General features: G+C 52.4%; 2 protein-coding genes across 7 annotated transcripts in view; one reads left to right on the top strand and one right to left on the bottom strand.

Annotated features, from left to right (window-relative positions):
* Positions 1 to 11,018, top strand: part of NFRKB (nuclear factor related to kappaB binding protein) — a 36,074-nt gene extending 25,056 nt beyond the window's left edge. For all 6 annotated transcript variants that reach the window (XM_060104546.1, XM_060104543.1, XM_060104544.1 and 3 more), the window contains 10 exons: positions 750 to 856; positions 1,350 to 1,473; positions 1,658 to 1,737; positions 1,831 to 2,051; positions 2,150 to 2,417; positions 3,022 to 3,228; positions 5,203 to 5,970; positions 8,733 to 8,839; positions 9,597 to 9,732; positions 9,845 to 11,018. In XM_060104546.1, coding sequence (XP_059960529.1) covers positions 750 to 856; positions 1,350 to 1,473; positions 1,658 to 1,737; positions 1,831 to 2,051; positions 2,150 to 2,417; positions 3,022 to 3,228; positions 5,203 to 5,970; positions 8,733 to 8,839; positions 9,597 to 9,732; positions 9,845 to 9,970 — 2,144 coding nt within the window. In that variant the 3' untranslated portion in view covers positions 9,971 to 11,018. The remainder of the gene's footprint in view (positions 1 to 749; positions 857 to 1,349; positions 1,474 to 1,657; positions 1,738 to 1,830; positions 2,052 to 2,149; positions 2,418 to 3,021; positions 3,229 to 5,202; positions 5,971 to 8,732; positions 8,840 to 9,596; positions 9,733 to 9,844) is intronic.
* A 3,317-nt stretch (positions 11,019 to 14,335) lies between these two features.
* Positions 14,336 to 19,678, bottom strand: TMEM45B (transmembrane protein 45B). Its single transcript, XM_060105391.1, has 5 exons — positions 19,498 to 19,678; positions 17,141 to 17,347; positions 16,164 to 16,348; positions 15,548 to 15,693; positions 14,336 to 14,447 (listed from the first exon to the last, which is right to left on the bottom strand). The coding sequence occupies exons 1-5, from the start codon at positions 19,676 to 19,678 to the stop codon at positions 14,336 to 14,338; spliced, it is 831 nt and encodes a 276-aa protein (XP_059961374.1).
* Between the last annotated feature and the right edge of the window lie 325 nt (positions 19,679 to 20,003).

Here is a 20,003-nt window from a genome sequence, read left to right as displayed (position 1 = left end):
TACACAGAATCCGTGTTTCCTCCCTGGGGTCTGGGCTCATGTTTACCTTCCTTCAGGGACTGTTCACTGGCTGCTGAACGGTTAGCTTAGGTGTCAGAATTTGCTTCCTCCAGACTAGGATTCCTTCAGAGGTGAGGTTTTTAACCTTTTTTGTGCCACAGATGGCTGGCAGTCTGGTAAACTCTGGACCCCTTCTCAGAATTTAAGTTTTTAAATGCCTAAAATAAGATGCACAGAGTTACAAAAGAAACCAGTTATATTGAAATTGTTATCAGAATATTAAAACAGATTTATGGTGCAGAAATGTATGTTTTTATTACGATATTAAATGACAAGATCTAGTGGCAGGTCTTCTGACTCCTCTAGTTCCCAGCTAGTGATGAGTGGAAATGATATTTTGGGTTGTCTGCAGCAGCTGTGCTGTGATAAGAAAATGTCTGATTTCCACTACAGCGTCCCGGCTCTGCCATCATATGGTTGGCAACATGCCAACAAAGGTTATGCCCACCTTGGTTCACAATGGAAGGAAATGCTGAATTTCAGTTAAAGTTGTAACTTTTTTCTGCCTGAGTTCCTTGGACGCACTGAACTCTCAGGGGTCCTGGGTCTTCAGCCTTGGCTGAAAGTGTGAAGGGTGTGGAAGAAGCTGCCCGCAGAGGGCCATGTCCACCTGCTGCTGGTCAGCAGTTGGGGGACAGCTCCCCCGGGGAGCCCCGCTGACGCTCGGACTTTGCTGTTTCTGGTGTCAGTTCGCGACGCGGCGGCCCGGCTGCCCAACGGGGAGGGCACGCGGGCGGAGATCTGCGAGCTGCTCAAGGACTCCCAGTTCCTGGCTCCAGACGTCACCAGCACTCAGGTAGGAGAGGAAGGGCTGCTCATGTTTTGTTCCAGGATGGATTTAAGGGAGCTTACAAGGAGATACAAGATAGAATAACGTAAACCAGAAAAAAAAAAAACTGATGGGGAATTCCCTGGTGGTCCAGTGATTAGGACCCGGCACTTTCACTGCTGAGGGTCCAGGTTCAGTCCCTGATCGGGGACCTAAGATCCTGCAAGCCGTGCGGCGCAGCCAAAAAAAAAACAACTGATGGAGAGGAAAGGAGGCCGTCCTGAGAAAGGTGAGCACTGCTGCCCCTCGGCCTGGCCATCGGCGAGGCGCGCCTCCTCTCAGCTCACCATCTTCAGGGCACAGCACCTCCACCTCTCAGGACTGGTCGTTTCTTGTTTTGCCGAGCGATGGGGTTAGCCGTTGGGAGGTAGGATCTGGGTGTTGGCGGTGCCTCTCACCCAGGGATTTTCCCTGAGTCTGAGCCTGCGTGGTCCTTCCTCCTCTTTGTCCTGGGTCTCAGGTGAATACAGTGGTGAGTGGTGCCCTGGATCGGCTGCATTACGAGAAGGACCCGTGCGTGAAGTACGACATCGGACGGAAGTTGTGGATCTACCTGCATCGGGACCGGAGCGAGGAAGAGTTCGGTGTGTGTGCCCAGCCAGCTGAGGGCTGCCTCTGCCCTCCTGCCCCAGCTCCACTCTTCTTCTCATTGGCGTGCGGGCAGGACAGAGCTGTAGGGGCGGGTTAGCGCCCTGGCTCTTGGTGAGACCACCCTCCATACTGTGCTGAGGTTAAGCTGTTGCTGAAGCTTCCCACTCTTGTCCACAGAGCGGATCCACCAGGCCCAAGCAGCTGCAGCTAAAGCCAGGAAGGCCCTTCAGCAAAAACCCAAGCCCCCGTCCAAGGTGGTAAGTGACCTCGCAGGATGGCGGCGGAGGGGCTGTGGTGTCCCCGCGGGCCTTGCTCACGCCCGCGTCCGTGCGCTCCCCGTCCTTGTGCAGAAGTCCAGCAGCAAGGAGGGTTCAGTGAAGGTCCTCAGCGCTGGCCCTTCCGAGCAGAGCCAGCCGAGCCTCAGCGACTCCAGCATGCCCCCCACCCCGGTCACGCCTGTGACCCCCACCACTCCTGCTCTGCCCGCCACGCCCATCTCCCCCCCGCCCGTGCCGTCAGTGAACAAAAGTGGCCCCACGACTGTCTCGGAACCGGTGAAACCCACTTCGGGGTGAGCGCTTCCATCTCCTCTCCAGCTTTCTCCCTCCAGGGTTCTTCTGAATCCGTGTCCTAAGTTCTCTGTGTTGTTTCCCTGTGTGTTCTTTACAGTGTTCTTCTCGTGTCTTCGCCAACGATGCCGCAGCTGGGAACCATGCTCTCCCCGGCGTCCAGCCAGACTCCACCGAGTTCTCAGGCTGCTGCCCGTGTCGTGAGCCACTCCGGCTCGGCTGGACTCCCCCAGGTGCGGGTGGTGGCCCAGCCCAGCCTTCCTGCTGTGACTCAGTCAGCGGGGCCGGCACCGACGCTGCCGCAGATCACAGCAGGACCGCAGATTCGCGTGCCGGCCACGGCCGTGCAGACCAAAGGCGGGCCCCAGGTAAGGAGGGGTGATGAGCTGCCAGGCAGTCTGGGTCAGGACCCAGGACCCAGGTTACTGCTGCTGACGATGATGTTTATCACAACAGCTCATTTAATGTTCAAAGCCTGGTAAGCAAGTTATAAGTTGTGTTTTATTGAATACGTGTCTGGAATCAGAACTTTGGGAAGTGTAGTGATTTACGCAGGATTGTGACATCAGGACCCTGGTAGATAGAGGTGGGATGTAAATCCAGGCCTGTGACTCTAGGTCTCAGGCTCCTTCCCTTGTGCCTCTAGGCTTAGCCAGGCCACTAACTGCTGTGCTTTAGACAAGGGTCTCCTGCCTCAGGTCCCTCTGCTGTAAAAGGGGTATAACGTTTGCCCTCAGTGTGTAGGGGTGAAATGAGATGTTAAATGAGAAAGTGTTCCTGAAAGTTAAGACGTTCTACCTAAGCGTGAGAACTCTGCACTGTTCATCTTAGAGGGTGGTGCGCCCTCGGCATTGTTAGATTAGAAGCCCTCTTACAGGAACGCTTCCTGGGTGGTGACAGGTGGAGACCACTCCACGTGCTGGTCTGCGGCTTAGTGTCTAATTAAGCTCTTGCCTTCCTGCCCTGAACTAGACAGTAATGGCCACCGTTCCAGTCAAAGCTCAGACCGCGGCGGCCGCCGTGCAGCGACCGGGGCCGGCGGGGCTCACGGTGACAAGTCTCCCTGCCGCAGCCAACCCTGCGAGCAAGCCGGCCACCAGTTCTCCTGGGGGCTCTGCTCCGAGCACCCCCGCGGCTGCCGTCATTCAGAACGTCACAGGACAGAACATTATCAAGCAGGTAGGTGCACGGCTGTCCGGGTGGGTCTGACTCCTTTGTCCAGAATCAAAGGGTAGTTGGAGATCTTAGTGGCTTGTGACCTTTGGTCCTTAGTTCGTAGGTATTTCAAGCGTGAGTTTCCAGCAAGGGCAGTGCAAGCTTGGTAGGTGCCAAAGAGGTTTTTTTTTTTTTTTTTTCCTGTTTCTTTCCATGTAATTCAGCATTTAGTAGCTGAGTTTCTTGATTTGGAGTAGACTCTTCATGCATTTACTTAGCTAAAGCCCTATAGAATAACTTGAATGTCATTCTCATAACACCCCACACAGGGCAGGCACTTTTGTTATCCCTATTTTACTGTTGAAGAAATGGGACCACTAATGACGAAGTAACGTTAGTTTTTTCATCAGATGTTTATTGGGTGCTTTTTGTGTGCCGGCCACTGTGCAGAGTGTTGGGGGCTGAGTCTGTGTATCACCCAGACCAGGCCCCTGCCTTCCTGAGGCTCCTAGTGTCATAGAGAAGACCTCTCTGGTGAGAAGGCTTGTGAGAGCGGTGAGCGAGGCGGGAGAGTGTGCGGAACCGTGCTTGCTTGGGGTCAAGCATCCCAGGCATGGGAACAGCACGTGAAAAGGCCTCGAGTTGGGAACGTTTGAGGAACGACAGGAAAGCTGTTGGAGGCTCCGTGAGCAAGCGCGCAGGTGTTAGAAGGCGAGGTTGCCAGTGGTTAAGTCACGTCAGACTTTGCTTTTAATTTAAATGTGATGGGAGCCATCGGAAGATTGTGAGCCAGGATGACTTGACCTAGTTTACATTTAAAGAAATCTAAAGTCCATTCCACTGCTTTTGCGTGGAATGGACTTTAGGGGCCAAGGGTGGAAGCAGGGAAGCCAGGTGGGAGGGAGTTGCAGCCGTGCAGGTGGGCGGTGGGCTGGGCTTCGAGCAAGGGCCTGGCGGTAGAGCAGTGTGATTTCCTGGTGGTTTGAGGACGGGGTCAGGAATGACCCTGTGGCTCTTGGCTTGAGTGACTGGGTGGGCGGTACTGTCATTCACTGAGACAGAAGGAAACACTGTGGTGTGGAGACCGAGACAGGCTGAGAGGAAAGTGTGCTCATGAAGTCCGTAGCAGCACCAGGCGTGTGAAGGGCAGTGAGACGAGGCCTGAGAAGTGACCGCTCAGTGGACGTGGATAGTGAGTGAACTCGACGGATGGCATGAGTGGTCCAGTAGAGGGGGGACGGCTCACGAGACACAGAGTCCCCCGCCTGGAAGGATCGCACCTGTTGCACGTGGACATTGGCCGTAGGTAGGGGTTGGTGGGTGGACCCGGGAAGTCTGGCCCCGGGGCTCATGCCCTTTCGTGCCGGGCCCTGGTGCTGCGTCAAAGTGGAGGTCGGCACAGCAGTGAGGCGTTTCTGAGACTGTGGGGGAAATGCGAGTGTGTGTTGTAATATTTACAGGTGATTACGTGGTGATGCTAGGGGATTCCTTTTACACGTAGAAGTCCTCTTCTAGGTTAGAGACGTGGAGCAGTCCAGTCGGCCTCTCTGTCTTTGGGTTCCGCCTCCACGGCTTCAGCCAACCACTGACCGGATTTTGGTTTTGAACCCGCAGGTACGGAGGGCCGACTGTCCTGTGCCATTTTATGTCAGGGACTTGAGCAGCCCTGGGTACCCAGGGACGAATGTGTTGATCAGCAAAATGATACTTACTGGTTTACTTTAAAATATTCCAAGTCCTCCCTCCCCCAACCCCGGCTCCCTGAAGAGTGGGGAAAGATAGATAAAATTGGCCAAGTGATAACTTCTGAAATTGTGTGATAGGTGCACGGATTTGTTAGACTGTTTTCTGCTTTGGTGGATGTCTTCCATTTTTCAAAATAGAAAGTTAGAAAAATACATGAGACCCACATTTCCCGCAGTGGAGGTTCCCCCAGTCACGCTCCGGAACCAGCTCAGCCTCGCGAACGCCTTTGTCAGTGCTGTTCTTCCCCTCCAGGTGGCCATCACTGGGCAGCTTGGCGTGAAGCCCCAGACGGGCAGCAGCATCCCACTCACAGCCACTAACTTCCGTATCCAAGGCAAGGACGTGCTGCGGCTACCGCCCTCCTCCATCACCACGGACGCCAAAGGCCAGACTGTTCTGCGGATCACTCCAGACATGATGGCCACGTTGGCCAAGTCCCAGGTCACCACAGTCAAACTGACCCAGGACCTCTTTGGGACAGGCAGCGGCCCCACGGGCAAAGGCATCTCCGCTACCTTACACGTGACTTCCAACCCAGTCCACGCAGCTGACAGCCCTGCCAAGGCCAGTCCAGCCAGTGCCCCCTCATCCACTCCACCAGGGACCACTGTGGTCAAAGTGACTCCTGACCTCAAGCCAACGGAAGCCTCGAGTTCAGCTTTTCGCTTGATGCCAGCGCTTGGCGTGAGCGTGGCTGATCAGAAGGGGAAAAACACAGTGGCCTCATCTGAAGCCAAACCAGCCGCCACCATCCGCATCGTGCAGGGCCTGGGGGTGATGCCCCCCAAAGCAGGCCCGACCATCACGGTCGCAGCCCATGCCAAGCAAGGGCCCTCCGTGGCCAGTGGGTCTGGAACTGTCCATACGTCTGCGGTGTCCTTGCCCAGTGTGAATGCTGCCGTGTCCAAGACTGTGGCCGTGGCTTCTGGGGCTGCCAGCACCCCCATCAGCATCGGGACGGGAGCCCCTGCCGTGCGGCAGGTCCCCGTCAGCACCACGGTTGTTTCCACGTCCCAGGCTGTGAGTAACATTGGTGGTGGAGACCAGCCCTTCTGCTTGGGAAGCTTCTCTTGTTGGGAGTGCAGACTAGAAGGCCTGTCTGTCTCCTCCTTTGACCCAAACAGGCTTATTTACTAAAATACTTTGCTGTTTAATTCTGAGACAAATTTACGGAAGTGTAGCACGGGCATACGCTCTCATAAAAGTAAAACAGTGCAGGGCATGTACGTATGCATGTAGCTGATTCACCTTGTTATACAGCAGACACTAACACAACGTTGTGAAGCAGTTCTAATCCAATAAAGATGTTACAGAAAAGAAAGTAAACAGTGCAGAGGTACACGGAGTAAGTATGAAGTTCCTCTCACCACCTCCGGTTCTCCTTTCGTGATGCTCATCACTCGTCGTGTTTTGGCATTTATCCTCCTAGTTCTTTTTCTGAGCGTTTTCCTATATATTTACGTGGTTTTAAAATCCCTATGAGAGACCTCAATCTGTGATTTGCTTTATTTAAACATTTAAAAATGTGTCTGGGGCCTCATTCCAGATCCTACGATACTTAGTATCTTGTTAAAAACCATTGCTACCGTGCGTGTTTGTGTACGTGGACATGTATCAGTATTTCAGGAGCAGAGGTTGCTGGCATGGGTCGGGGAGGTACACGTTGAAAGTTCTGAACTCCAGGTGTGTTAGCAAAAAGGCCACACCAGCCTGCACTCCATCAGCTGGTTTCCTGTTTTCCTCGTACCCTAACCTCGTGCTGGATATCCTGTTTTTTTAAACTTTATGTCCCTATCTTACTGGTAAAAAGAGAGTTCTTTTTCTGTTTCCTGGATCTTTAGTGAGGATGGGCAGCCATTCATCCAGAGGTTGGCGTGGGCTCTCCAGGGGTGAATAAGTCTTTGCCAGTTTTCTTCTGGGGTATTTGGCCTTTTCGTATTGTGTGAGCTGGCACCGGCCTTTGTAGCTTCTGCATATTAGTTCTTGTATGTGTAGAAAATATTTTCTTCCAGTCTCTCAAGTTTTAACCTCGCACGTGAAGCCTTTTGCTCTGCGGGTATTTTATCTGATTAGATCCATAAACATTTTCTTTTACGGCTCCTAGCTTTCGTGTCTTGTGCCTTTTTTACTCCAGGGTTATAAAGATGTCAGCCCTCATTTTCATAAAATATTTTTAGAGTTTAAAAAAAATGTAATTGAGAAATCCATTTGAAATACATTTTTGTGAATGGCATGTGGTATAGATCTCATATTTTTCAAATTATTCTAACATCAATGACTAGTGTATCTCATCCCCACTAACTTGAGGTACTACCTTTATCATAAACCAGATTTCCATATCAACAGGTGTGTATCTGGGTGCATGTGTTTATTCTTTGCCCTCTAGATAAGGGGCACTGTTCTGTGTGGTGGGTGCATCTGGACAGTATAAAATACAGTTTACTTTTCTAAGCAGGCAATATAGCAAAACCTCACTAATTTGGGTAAAATCCAGAGAATTAGTGGGAGGAAGGAGGACCTACACGGTAGTAAAGCCAACCAGCCAACGCTGAAGCGCAGTGTCGCTTTCCAGGAAATGTTTGTTTAGGTTCTCATATCAGAGAAGTTAAAATAAGAAAGCAAGGAGACGGTGCTTACTTGATCCACTTTTGTTTCTCTTGAGTCCTTCTGAAGCAGAAAGGTGAATCCAGCGGTATCTACCCTGTTGTCATCAATCAGGGTAACTGCAACCGGAGAGCATTTGGTGGGGCAGGAGGTACTGCGTGGTGCTGCCTGCCTGTCTGTCTGTCTGTCTAGGCAGCTGGTAGGCTAGTTCATGGAGGGACACAAGTTGGTGGATGGCTGGCCTGAAGCGCCCTTGTTCTCAACACTAGGGATTCTTAAGACGACCATAGAACCCTAGTAGGTTCCCTTGGAGGCCCCATCTGGCCGTGTTCTCTTGCCCACTGACGTCTTTCCGTGCTTTCTAGGGGCTACAGTTGAGCTCAGCTGTGGAGATCAGTGTGGTGCCCTGGTATACAGTTTTCCTCCTGAATGCCTGACTTCTTTAGAACCAGCTTGCCTGTGGGAAATGTTGATTCCTTTTCTTTGCATCTTGTTAGCTTCCCCTCTTGAATCATTTTTTAAAGTTGTATGTACACAGGATCCTACTGTATATAAATTTTATCATCAACCAAGGGTTAAAAACCAGGCAACCTAAAAACAGGCTGGTGTAGTGACCGAACCGCAGCCATCATGAAATCCCAGAGATACCAGGTCTTTCCAGCTCCTTTTGTGTTCCTCTGGGGCTTCTTATTAGCTGTGGGTTGGACTTCTCACGTGGTTGAGTTGATTACTGGTGTCCCCTGACTAACCTCCCTTACCTCTGGGAGAAACAGCACTCGGGGAACGTGTCCTGCTGCGTGCTCCCCAGCAGTGCGCCTGCTCGAGGGGAGCAGCAGTTATGCACCTACTGTATTCACTCCTGAGTGCCTCTGTCCTTGCTCAGTTCCTCCGCCTGGCTGTGTCCCCAGTGTTGGGGGTACTTGGATGAGTAAGACCCTCCCCTCTGGGCGCTCAGGCTCATACTGTGCCCAAGTGGACACACGCTTTCCTTGGTGGTTCAGGCACATGTCTTGCCCCGATGACGGCAGGTGCGTGCGGCTGTTCTGCCTCCTGAGGCAGGAGAGAGGAGGCTCACGGCTGCTGGGTGGCACTGGGTGATGCTGGGTGGCGCTGGGTGACGCTGCGTGGCGGTCTTTCTCTCCTTCCATTCCATAAACCCAGTTGCTTTGTCTCTCTAGGGGAAGCTGCCTACGCGGATCACAGTTCCGCTGTCTGTCATTAGCCAGCCCATGAAGGGCAAGGGTGTGGTCACAGCCCCCATCATCAAAGGCAACCTTGGAGCCAAGTAAGTGCTGTAGAGGGTTGGGCGGGCGGTGGGGGGGACGCCTAGACATGGAGGGGAAGGCGGCTGGTTTCCCAGGCTCCTTCGTTGTGCTCAGCAGTGAGTCTCGAGCACCCTGCGTTGTTTTAGGTGCTGTGGATACAGCAGTGATTAAAACAGACAGAAGTTGGTGCTGCCTTCAGGCTTATACTGTAGAGTGAGTGGGAGAGGAATAGTGAGTTAAAGTACTGTGTGGCGGGTGACGTGCTCTAGGGAAAGCAAGGGAGGGCACAGGCGGAGCTGGGTGGGGCGCGGGCGTGACAGAGCTGGGGGCAGTCCGCAGCATGGGCGTTAGGGAAGACCTTGCCTCGATGTCTGAGCCCTGGGCTGTGATGATGGCTCAGAGGTGAGGGCCTCCTGGGGGACTGGCGTCTCGTGGCTCTGACTTAGATGGGGATGGAGGGCATGAGGAGATGAGTCTGCTGCTCTCAGGGCGGCTGCCTTGGCAGGGCTGGGTTTCTGGTCAGGAGTGCACACCTGCAGGGGCCCTGTCCGTTACTCCTGCTGGTCGCGGAGCGGATACAGGGCCGTTCATCCAAAGCACCGGGCGCCTTTGGCCTTGCTCTCTTCTCTGACATGGGAAGCATAGAAGCTGGAAGAAAGGTGGTCTCGGCAGCCGGTTTCCATTTCAGTCCAGAGTGCCGGGGTTTTCCGCTGGCCCCAGACCTGGCCTCATGCTGGCCCGGCCCGGCCGTGCCTCACCCCTGCTTCCCCTCTGCAGCCTCGGCGGGCTGGGCCGCAACATCATCCTCACCACCATGCCAGCAGGCACGAAGCTCATTGCTGGCAACAAGCCGGTTAGTTTCCTCACCGCCCAGCAGTTGCAGCAGCTCCAGCAGCAGGGTCAGGCCACACAGGTGAGGTCCGGGCACCCGTTGCGTGTGTCGGGCTGCCCTCTTGCCCGTGCTGCTCGTCCTCAGCTGACGGGCCGTGGGCAGTCTGCCGACCAGACACTCTTTCTGCAAACAGGTGCGCATCCAGACTGTCCCCGCATCCCACCTTCAACAAGGAACAGCTTCTGGTTCCTCCAAAGCCGTCTCCACGGTCGTCGTGACCACAGCCCCGTCTCCTAAACAGGCACCTGAACAGCAGTGATTCTCAGGGAGGAAGATGGTGGCCGCGAAAGCCACACCCGGTCGGCCTTCTGGCTGAAAGGGAGGAGCGGGTGTTGCATCGCCCCCCGGGCACGTCTGTCTGAGAAAGGCCAGCGGAGGGACCGTGGCGGCCTGGCTGTCGCTCGGCGGGGAGTGCGCTGCGCCAGGTGCGCAGGGGTTGCGAGGTCTGTTCTGTCGGGTCCAGGAGAAGCTTCTCTGGTGGGGTCGTGTGAGGGCGCCGTGGCCACACAAGCCCACTTGTCTCCTGGAGCAAGGCTCTGAGGACGGGCGGACGGTGAGAAGGTGTGCAGACGGCAGACGAGGCTCGTGCTGTGCGGGGTTTATTTAGCTCTGGTGTTCTCTGTGGCTGGTGGTCTAGTTAGGAGCTCTGTGTCCAGACATTTTTATGTAACTTATTTTTTTAAAGAACATCTTGTACATCCTTATCAAGTAGAAACCTGGGCTTAGCATGCCCCCTCCCCCCGCAACTGATTATTTATTCTTTTGACCAGAATGAGAGAAGAGCAAGATTCTTCGTAAGTTGGAGGCTTACTTGATCTCTGCATGGTAACAGAGAGGCCGTGAGGTGGGGGAGAAACGTGGGAAGTGAGGTCAGGTGGGCCCACTGAAATGGGATTAGTTTGGCAGCCCTTCTTAAAGATGGGCTGTCAGGCCCGTCTTTAAGACGGGCTTATCGAACCTGTTCACACGCGAGTCCAGGGCTAGTGGACAGAGCAGGCAGACGCCAGCAGAGATGCTGCTTTTGCAGCACAAGCTTTATTGCAGTTCAGAGATGATACGTTTGGCTTTGTTCCAGAGCAAGAGTCAGCAAACCATGCCCCTTGGGCTGGCTACCCAGTTTTGTAAATAAAGCTTTGTTGAAACACAGCCCGTGCCCATTCATTTATGTACTGCCTGTGGCTGCTTTCAGTTAGAAGGCAGAACTGAGTAGTTGTCATAGAGACCACACGGCCCCAAGCCTGAAATGTTTCTTATGTGACCTATTAGGTAGAGCTTTGCTCGCTTCTGCTGCAGAGTAGAGGTGGGGAGAAGGGTTAGGGGGTGGGTGCAGCCACGAGGGGGAGAAGGGTTAGGGGGTGGGTGCAGCCACAAGGCAGCACCAGCCACAGAGGAGGTGGGCCTGGGTTTACAGTCACTTGCTCCTGGCTGCTTCACGGTTCTCAGCCTCCATCGAGCTATAGGCGGAATTCAGAATGATATTTTAAAATGTAATTAAAAGCACTGATTATTGACAGTATACGCCTCTTTCGTATTGGAGCAGGGGTTGGGTGGTGAAGCTTTTCTGTAACGACAGGGCTTCCCTGTCTTTTTTGAAAGTATCCAGATTATTAAAAATGTATCCCTAACTCATGGAAATTTAGTGATGATCTTTGACGGGGTCTCTGTGAGGAAGTGGAGTTGGGGGGCAAATAATTGGAATGGCTTCCTTTGGAGCGGTTGCTGGGTGGAAGCTGAGTGATCAGGCAACTTGCAGTGGTGCAGAGAAAGAGTGGCTCACTGGGGTACATGGTCATTTGATGCATAAAGCAGTTCTATAAAACAGACATGACCATCCCTGTTCTAACTGTGAGAAAATCCAAGTCTGAGTTGAAGTTAAAGAGAACCAAGCTGTGAGTGCAGTCTTTTAATTCAGGTGCCCTTTCTGCTGCCTTCCTGTGGGGACGTGGCTGTGATGTGTCCTGGTGAGACGTGGGGACCGTCCGGAGCTGGGAGTGGTGAGCCTGGATTATAAAGAGCAGAGGTGAATGGGCAGGGGTGAGATTGAGCTTTTGGTGGGTGGTAGGAGGCTGGCGCAGAAATAAGATTGGTAATGGGGAGAGGCGGAGACTGCCGGGAAGGAAAAGACTGGTTTTTGACCTGAGTGGAGGGAGAACACGTCTGCGTGGCATTACTTCCTAGAGCACATGTCACATGAAAACCCCGTGCGCCGGTTTCCAAACGAGAAAGATGTAGAAACTTGAGGGATCCTGGCTCTGGCATTTACTGCTGGTTAAAACAAACCTCTTTTGAATTTACTTAACAAATGATTTCATCATTTGTTCAGTCTCAACCCTAAGCTCCACTCTTACTTGCTGAAGTCACTGGACTCTGCCTGTCTCCTTGGTGCCCGCAGATATCCGCGGGTTAGTTTCAGGATGCCGGTGGCAGGTGTGACCCGGTGCTTCCTGCCCAGCCTGCCCTTGGGTCCCAGAGGGTGGCATCCCTGCCCGAGTTGCTTGGACGACACCACTGGTGTTTGCACCAGGCATGGTCCCTTGCGTGCAGACCCCAGGGGTCTTGGAGAGACATGGTAGCTGATGGGTGTTTTGGGGGGAACAGCTCCAGAAGAGCCTGGTTCAGAGGCTCAGAGGCTGATGGAATTATTCAGACCATGTACCTGAGACTAGATTTGGTGAATGGCATTGTGATCGGTTTGTACTTTATCACCACATCTGAGAATATTTATGCAGGTTGATCACTTCCATGAAGGTATACCAAACAGTGCTTGTCAGGTGCATCAGAACAAACTTTAATACTTTGTATCTGACCGTCACACCTGAGCCCCTCACTGTCTAGAAAATGCTGCATTTCCTTAAAGTGTTCTGTTCCCTCCCCACTTTTAAAATCTAAGATGGAGCTCTTTACTGTGAAAGTAAACCCGCGACTGTGTTCCTTCTTCCCACCTCCAGTCCCTGAGGCAGGAACATGTTTTACATTAATGGCCAACAGTAGAACTGGCTGAATAGAACATGCTTCATTCAGGACTTGCCGAATGAACATTTGGGTTCCTGTTCAGCAGGCAGGCCAAAGTGGGTCCTGAAAGGGGGCTCCCGGGTTCTCTTCTCAAAATTCAGTGTCTTCAAGTAGCTCATTCTTAACCCCTAAGATGTGGCTTCGACCCTGAGATGCTGGCTGACCGTGGGAGGTTGCCTTTCATGTAAGTACAGCATTCTTTCCAAAGAGCATACGTGCTTCACACAGCTGATCCCTGCCGTGTTGGCGTGAAGTAGCGGAGGGCATAGCAGGAGAGAAGCTAGCCTCTGAGTCCTACTTGAAGGCTGGCTTTAGGACTTCATGGCTGTGTGGCCTTAGGCTGATCCGGTTCTCTGAAGAGCCCTGATGTTCTTGCAGTACAGGTGGTTGTGAGAATCAAACGAGATAGAATGCAATTTAAGGTCTGGGAAATACTGTACAAATGAATGGCACTGTGGGTCCCTATGACCTTTCAGATTTGTCCTAACCCACTTTTATCAGTTTACAGAGCTTGATTAACTGTCTGCGTTCTTTTGTACTGTCACTGTCTTTGTGCCTGGATTCTCTGTGCCTGGAATGTGCTTTTCTGTAGGGCACCCCCCAAACACACACCTTCTCCTCCCTGCCTTCGTTTCCCATGGTATCTGTACTTACCCCTTAGGGCACCAGTCACCCTGCACATAACTGCTTATATCTCTCCCTTTAGACTGAATTCTTTGCTGGACACATAGTTCGTTAATCCTTAACAGCCATTTCAGTGCTGGTGCAAAGTAGATGATTAATAAATGTTTGTTGAAGGAAACGTAAAGAAAAAAACGAACAGGTCCAGAACCAAGATTCGAGTATCAAGACTTTATGTCACTAGTTCAAGATTCACATCCTTTGCAGGATTCTTATCTTTTGCTTTCAGCTATGTTGAAATTCAAGGCCTTCCATAACCTGACATTTTCCTCTCTACCTCATTATAGACGTTTCCTGTCAGCACCCTCTTACTAGGGTACTTTTGAGAAGTCAGAATATCTGGGTTCCAGCTCTCAGCTGGACCACTCACTGGTTTCCTGATTTAACCCAAAAAGTCACCTTTGGCCCAACGTCGTCACTTATCAATAGTGAGTGGTATTGCAGAACTCCGGAACATTGTGATTAGTTAGGAGATGCTTAGCAAGTAATGTTTAAAATACCAAAGCTCGTGAATTATTTTATTTTAAAAAATACGGATTAGGATTATATCTCTAAAATAAAGGCTCTGTCATTCACTTTCTGATAAGAAAGTACCTGCCTTCTTGAGGGAAAAAGGGCTAAATTATCAAAAGCAGTGAATTCTGCTGGAGTCATATCCTGAATTCACCCATGAGGCCACTTCCTGTTCTGAAACTTTCAGAGTCTGAGTTCTCTTCACACTGAGACACAAATACAGGCTTGCTTCGTTTTTCTCTGCAAAGTATACCACACCGGCACAGACTTTAGTTGGTTAAACGAGCAGATGCAAATATACAGACTCTTGAGAGCGGATCACAATGGGGGTTTCAGTGGAGGAAGTGAGCCACCCCATTGACCACCAGCTGTGCACTCGGAGGACACGCCATCCTCCGCCGGTGATCGATGGCCGCCCCTAGTCCTCATCAGAGCCGCTCAGGAGGGCCTTCTGGTAGGTGTGATCCGACTTCAGCTTCTGAATCCCAATGATTTCTCTGTCTCCAGGCCTCTTTACCCGTGTCAGGAAGCTGTAACGGGGAGACAATAATTGCAGATGGAGCGAGCCCCAAGTTGCCTTATTCCCTCACCCGAGGATGCGAAGGCGTCCGCCGGCCCTTAGAGCATGTTTTTTATGTCTCTATCAGATAAATACTGTGGTGACTGATCTGCATCTCCGATTTCTTAGACAACGCTCTTCGGTGGTGAAAGGACTCACGGTCACTTAAAGGTCAGTGATGTAACTGAGACTCAGCTTAGTTCCCCCGCCCCACAATTGGTTGATTCACTGACCGGGCAGTAGAACTCAGAGAAACCATGGCCTGCTCTCCCTTCTGTTTGGTCTGTGTGGAACTCTCTCTGGGTGGAGCGTCCCTGCTTTGGGTAGGGGACTCGGGAACTAGGAAGGAACAGAGGCGGCTCGGACGACACAGAACTAGCAGGACCGGGTGTGCAGTGGCTGAAGAGCTGGGCTCTGCCGTTTACCCCTTGGGTGACCTCGATCCAGTTCCTCAGTCTTTTGAAGCCTTGGTTTCCCCGTCTATAAACATCACGTGCCTCCTTTATAAAGTGAGCATGAAGTGGGGTAATTTACACACTTGAAGTGCTGACCACAGTGCTGGGACACAGTCAGTGCCTAGGAATTACTAGCTACTCTGGTAACCTCGGGAGAGCGAGCGCTGTCGTGAGTGCTTGCTGCTGTGGTGTCTTACCTGACCGTCACATGTCCCTGGGAAGTAGGGCAAATCCAGGAATAAGGTGTTGGGCTCTGAATGAACCAGGGACACAGCAGGGACTGCGGTTCAGTACTGATGCCTAATGCAGAGTTTTTCCTGTCAAACTGCGGACTTAAAATCCGTCAGAACTGCATTCAAAACCTGGGTCTGTGAGGTCGCGGTGACCAGACAGACGGTCCTTTAACTTCTCAGACTTCAGCACCCTCACGTGCAGGCATAGAGTGCCTTGCACAGAGCTTGGCCTATAGTTGGCCCTCCCTCATTAAGTGGTAGACGTTAGCACTGCTTAGTTATGAAGGGTGGGGCGTGGAGGTAAAGAAGATGTAGTGTAATACATTTCGGGGACGGAGCGGGTTAGGACAAACTTGGCAAAAATCATCTTCTCTTGGACATACCAGTAAACCAGCGAGTAGCTGATGGCCACAGTGCAGAGGGCGGCCAAGTAGTGCCAGCAGAAGCACATGGTGATGAACATGATGTTGGCGTCATCTTTCTGGTCCCATTCGGGTGCTCCAAAAAGCGGGAACAGCACAAACCCGATCTGGTGGATTATACAGAGAAGCCAGCCTTGTCATTAGGTGGGCCTGAGAAGCCCCCTAGCCCCCTGTGGCTGCCAGAGTGTCTGTAGTTGCCCAGACAACTCATTCCCCATGCCTCTGTTAGCATCGAACGGCCTCTGCACAGGACATTGCTCTGTTCGCTCTGGTTGTAGTGCAGCCTTACTTAAAACTTCAGGGCCCACGTTTCAGATGAACAGTTGTTAGCAAGTAGAGGCTGTAAGTGGTGTTGGTAGCTCTGCTGGGAAGGGCAGGCAGGGAAATCCTCGGCCTGCTGGCTTCCTGTGCTCTGTTGACGCTTGTTTATGCGTCAGCAGGCTATCGATGGCTAAAGTCACGTAGGTCAGGGGTGGGCATGAGCAGAGAAGTGGCTTCTGACCCCCTCCGAGTGGACGCGCTCAGAGGGCCGGCTTCGTCCTTGCACCCGGTGAGGAGCATGGTTTTGAATAATTACCTGCCAGAACCAGGTGCCCTGGAGGATAACGAGGCTGGTACGGAAGAGTTCCAGCACGATGTTGTCCCGGAGGATCACTTCCAAGGTGAGGCTGACAGCCCCTGCGAACACGGCACACAGCAGGAGGGAGTGGATGTGCTGGTCCAGCGGTGGCCGGTGGTGGACATGGTGGTACAAGAGGAAGCCTGTGTGGAGCAGGGGATGCTGTTGGGCCCGCCCTCGCCCCAGGGGATCGTTCCCAGCTTCAGCCTGACTAGGAAGTGTCTGTCTGGCACTTAGGAAGTCCGTTTATGTGACAATCTAGGGCAACAAACCCATGCGGGTTATTGTGGGTGTGGGTGTGTAAGCAGGTATAAGCAGCAGAGGATGAATCTTAACATCTCTTTACCAAATCTGTGGTAGGTAGTGTTCAGTCCGGGATGGGAAGGTGAGATGTTGCTGATGTGTGACCAGCTACGTGTGTGTACTTGACATTCAGTTTTACCCTCGTTCAACCTTTTTTCAGTTCTTCCTGAGGTTCAGAAGTCAACGAGGGGGTTGGATTACAACACGCTTTCTCTCATCCAGTTAACATGAGTTGCGTTGGGAGATGTGTCCTAGCCGCTGGGTGGGAGTCCGGGCAGTGACAGCGCAGGGTTGGGGTGGAGCACGGAGAACCGCTGCCCTAACCAGAGGCTCACCCCCTTGCGTGATGGCACCCCGCCAGTACTTCGTGCGGAGGGCGGGGCGGGGGCGGGCGCTGGGCGGGCAGGGGGGCTTGGTGCTCGGTCAGCCAGAGCCCTGGCTAAAAGCCTCGTGCTTTCCTGCGCTGCTCTATGGAACGTGCCGCCTGTACCATCCAGAGCACAGGATCAAGTCCTGTGTAGGATTCTGAAGCTCAGAGACTAGGGTTTTCTGGGGAAGATGATTAAACCTGCAATATTTCTGATCTGCGGTGCGCCAGTCCCTCTAAGTCTCCGCCCACACCACCCAGTCACCTTCATTGGAAACTGCCACAGCCATGACCAGTCTGTCCAGCCCCAAGGGGATGTGGGAGATGAGGTAGGTCAGCATGTCCACGAGTCCCGAGACCCCAAAGAACAGGTACATGGTGCTGTGCTGCCAGTTCATGAGCTTTACCCAGTGGTTCTCGTGGGACAGGTGGAGGTGGGGCCCGTCCGGAACAAACTGCTCTGCCAGCATGCCTGCAGGGAAACGGGAGTGGAGGTTAGGGAGGGAAGAACAGCTCCAAGACGAATAGGCGGCGCAGGTGGCCCACGGCTCTGTGGACCTACTCTGCCGCCTCAGATGCAGCTGTTGCAGGATAAAATACGTATTTGCTGAGGAACCTGTGCAGACATGTTGCCTTTGTTGCCGTTCCTTTGGGGGAGGGGGGGAGAGGCAATAGGAACGCAGCCACCGAGGCCCCCAGGACATTTTCCAGCAGTTGGGATGACAGCAAGGCATTGTCTCTTAAGCGAGAGTGTGGCTGATGCATTCTCTGTGGGTCCCCTCTGCCAAGCGAGCCATGAGATAAACCTGGAAAGGAACGATGAGGTGGAAAATGATAGAATGCCAGCGAGACACACTGCAGGTGGAGATAGCCGTGGCAAGCCCAGCAACTCCCGGGTATGTGCTTTTCCTGCGCCCGGGGCGAGCTCGGAGCTGAGGGTCCCTTCCATGGCGCTCGGCCTCTGTCCCAGACGCTGGGAGAACAAGGCCAAGACCACACCTTGGTGATCCTGGCCACCCTGTAGCTCAGGAGACGGGGCGGGCACACAGGTGAAGCAGTGCCACAGGGCAGCTCTCACTTCTTGGGAGCAAAAGATTCGCCTTTTGCCTGGTGCCCAGAATGTTCTCGGACCCTAGGATAAGTCCTCCAGGACAACGTTCTGGACCCTGTTTCCCAAACGTTTCTTTCTCAACCCAGGTACCCCGTCCTATTTTTTTAAATATTTATTATTTATCTACTTATTTGGCTGCACCGGGTCTTCGTTGCGGCATGTGGGGTCTTTGTTGCCATGTGCGGGCTCTTGGTTGTGGCATGTGGGATCTAGTTCCCCGACCAGGGGTCAGACCCAGACCCCGTGCAGTGGGAGTGCAGAGCCTTAACCACTGGACCACCAGGGAAGTCCCCAGCCCCTTTCTGAATTCATGTATAAAGGATGAACGTGCTGGTGGAAGCAACCCAGGAAAAAGACGTCCCAGTGACAGGAGAGCAGAGGGCCTTTGAGAGCAGGGACTGTGTCTGTTCCCCCCACTGCACCCAGACAGCGAGTTCCTGGCACGTGGCAGAGGCCCAAGAGACCGTTGTTGGGTGAGTAGTATTTTCACATAGCAAGGAGGCCAAATATCATTTTTCTAGCTTTTCTAAGGCCAAGTTGATGCTGTCCTTTACCGTTTAAGCCACATGGGCCCTATCTTTTCGCAGCTTCAGAGAGACGACAAAGCCTTTCCGATGCCTGGGTGACTGGTGAAGGGGACATTCAGCTAGACCGTGACATTTGCTCACTCCACGGGGAGCTACTGCCCTTGCTTCCGTTCCCTGGAGAAACTGTAGGCCAAAGGGGACAGGTGGCAGAATGTAGCGGCAGGGTGAGCTCCCTCCTCAGTCACGTGACGGGCTGGTCCTGACAAGGAATCCTGTCTGCTCTTGACACCGCTTGTTCCGCGAGGGCCACCAGTGGGCTGGATGGCTGTCAGGTGACCATGGGAGTGGGTGGGTTTGTTGGAATGGGGCGCAGTGAAGGAAAGTCCCCCTCAGACAGCTGTCTGTTGGCTTTTCTCACTCTCTTCCACTGCCTCTCTGACTAGCCTTCCAGCATGAATCCCCATCTCTAAGCGCTTGAGATTTGGGGATGGAGGGTACAAGTTGGGTGTTAACTACTCCTGAGATTCTAGTGGAGGGAGACAGCTGGGGGGAAAAATGACTTTTCGAAAACTAAGCTCCATTTAGTACCTTCTCATAACTTACGTACATGAGCTTAACTCTAATTTGTTCTTCTTTTTCTCTTTTTCTGTTTTGTCTTTATCATAAAGTATGTCTTCTATTTCTACAACTTATGCCTGTGTTCCTACAAATTATACCTGTATCCTTCTAGGACAAAGAATGCTGCAATCTATGTGGTAGTTTTTCATAGTGTGAAACTTAGAACTGTGATGTAAGGTGCTATTAACCTGTCAACGTAACTAAGCTCGGTACACAATAGATGCTATGGTAAAATATTTAGCGCCCCAAATTGTTGTTATGTTATCCCTGCCAGTGGAGACATCCATTTTTCACAGGGTCCAGGAAGTGGGTTACGGGTTCTGGGTATCACAAGGAGATCCCGGGGCCAAATGACCCCCTCCTTACCGATGACTGAAAATAAAGTTCTGATGGCGGCCTCAATGACCTCAAGACGCTGATAGTGGTGAGTCAGTCGGCTTCTCTTCCCCTTTTGGTGAAAGTACTTCAGTGGGTACTTCACTGACCACCACAGTCCAACTATCAAGAAGAAGCTCCCTGGGAGAGCGTGGCCCTTGAAATTTGCCATCGGGGTCCCAGGATACCTAAACAATAAAGGGACAGCTGTTAGGTGGCCGAATGGGGAAGACATAAATGGATAATTTGGCAGGAAACACAATCCATGACCGAGGATTCCGAGCTGTAAGCCATATTGAGAAGGAGCCCCTTATTCTCATAGAATAAGCCCGTGTTACGTCATTGAAGTCTTGTCCGCTCAGTGAGTTACAAGCCCAGGAGAATACCACTGGCCCTGAGGCTTTAAAAACGTGGGTAAAATAGAAGGGAGGAGAAGGAGGATGGGTAAATACTTCCTGATCTTAGAGTAGAAAAGCGTTTCTAAACAGAGAGGTAAA

This window comes from Mesoplodon densirostris, chromosome 7 (genome assembly GCF_025265405.1).
Source record: "Mesoplodon densirostris isolate mMesDen1 chromosome 7, mMesDen1 primary haplotype, whole genome shotgun sequence".
Classification (NCBI taxonomy): domain Eukaryota; kingdom Metazoa; phylum Chordata; class Mammalia; order Artiodactyla; family Ziphiidae; genus Mesoplodon; species Mesoplodon densirostris.
This window is presented reverse-complemented; position numbering and strand designations above follow the sequence as displayed.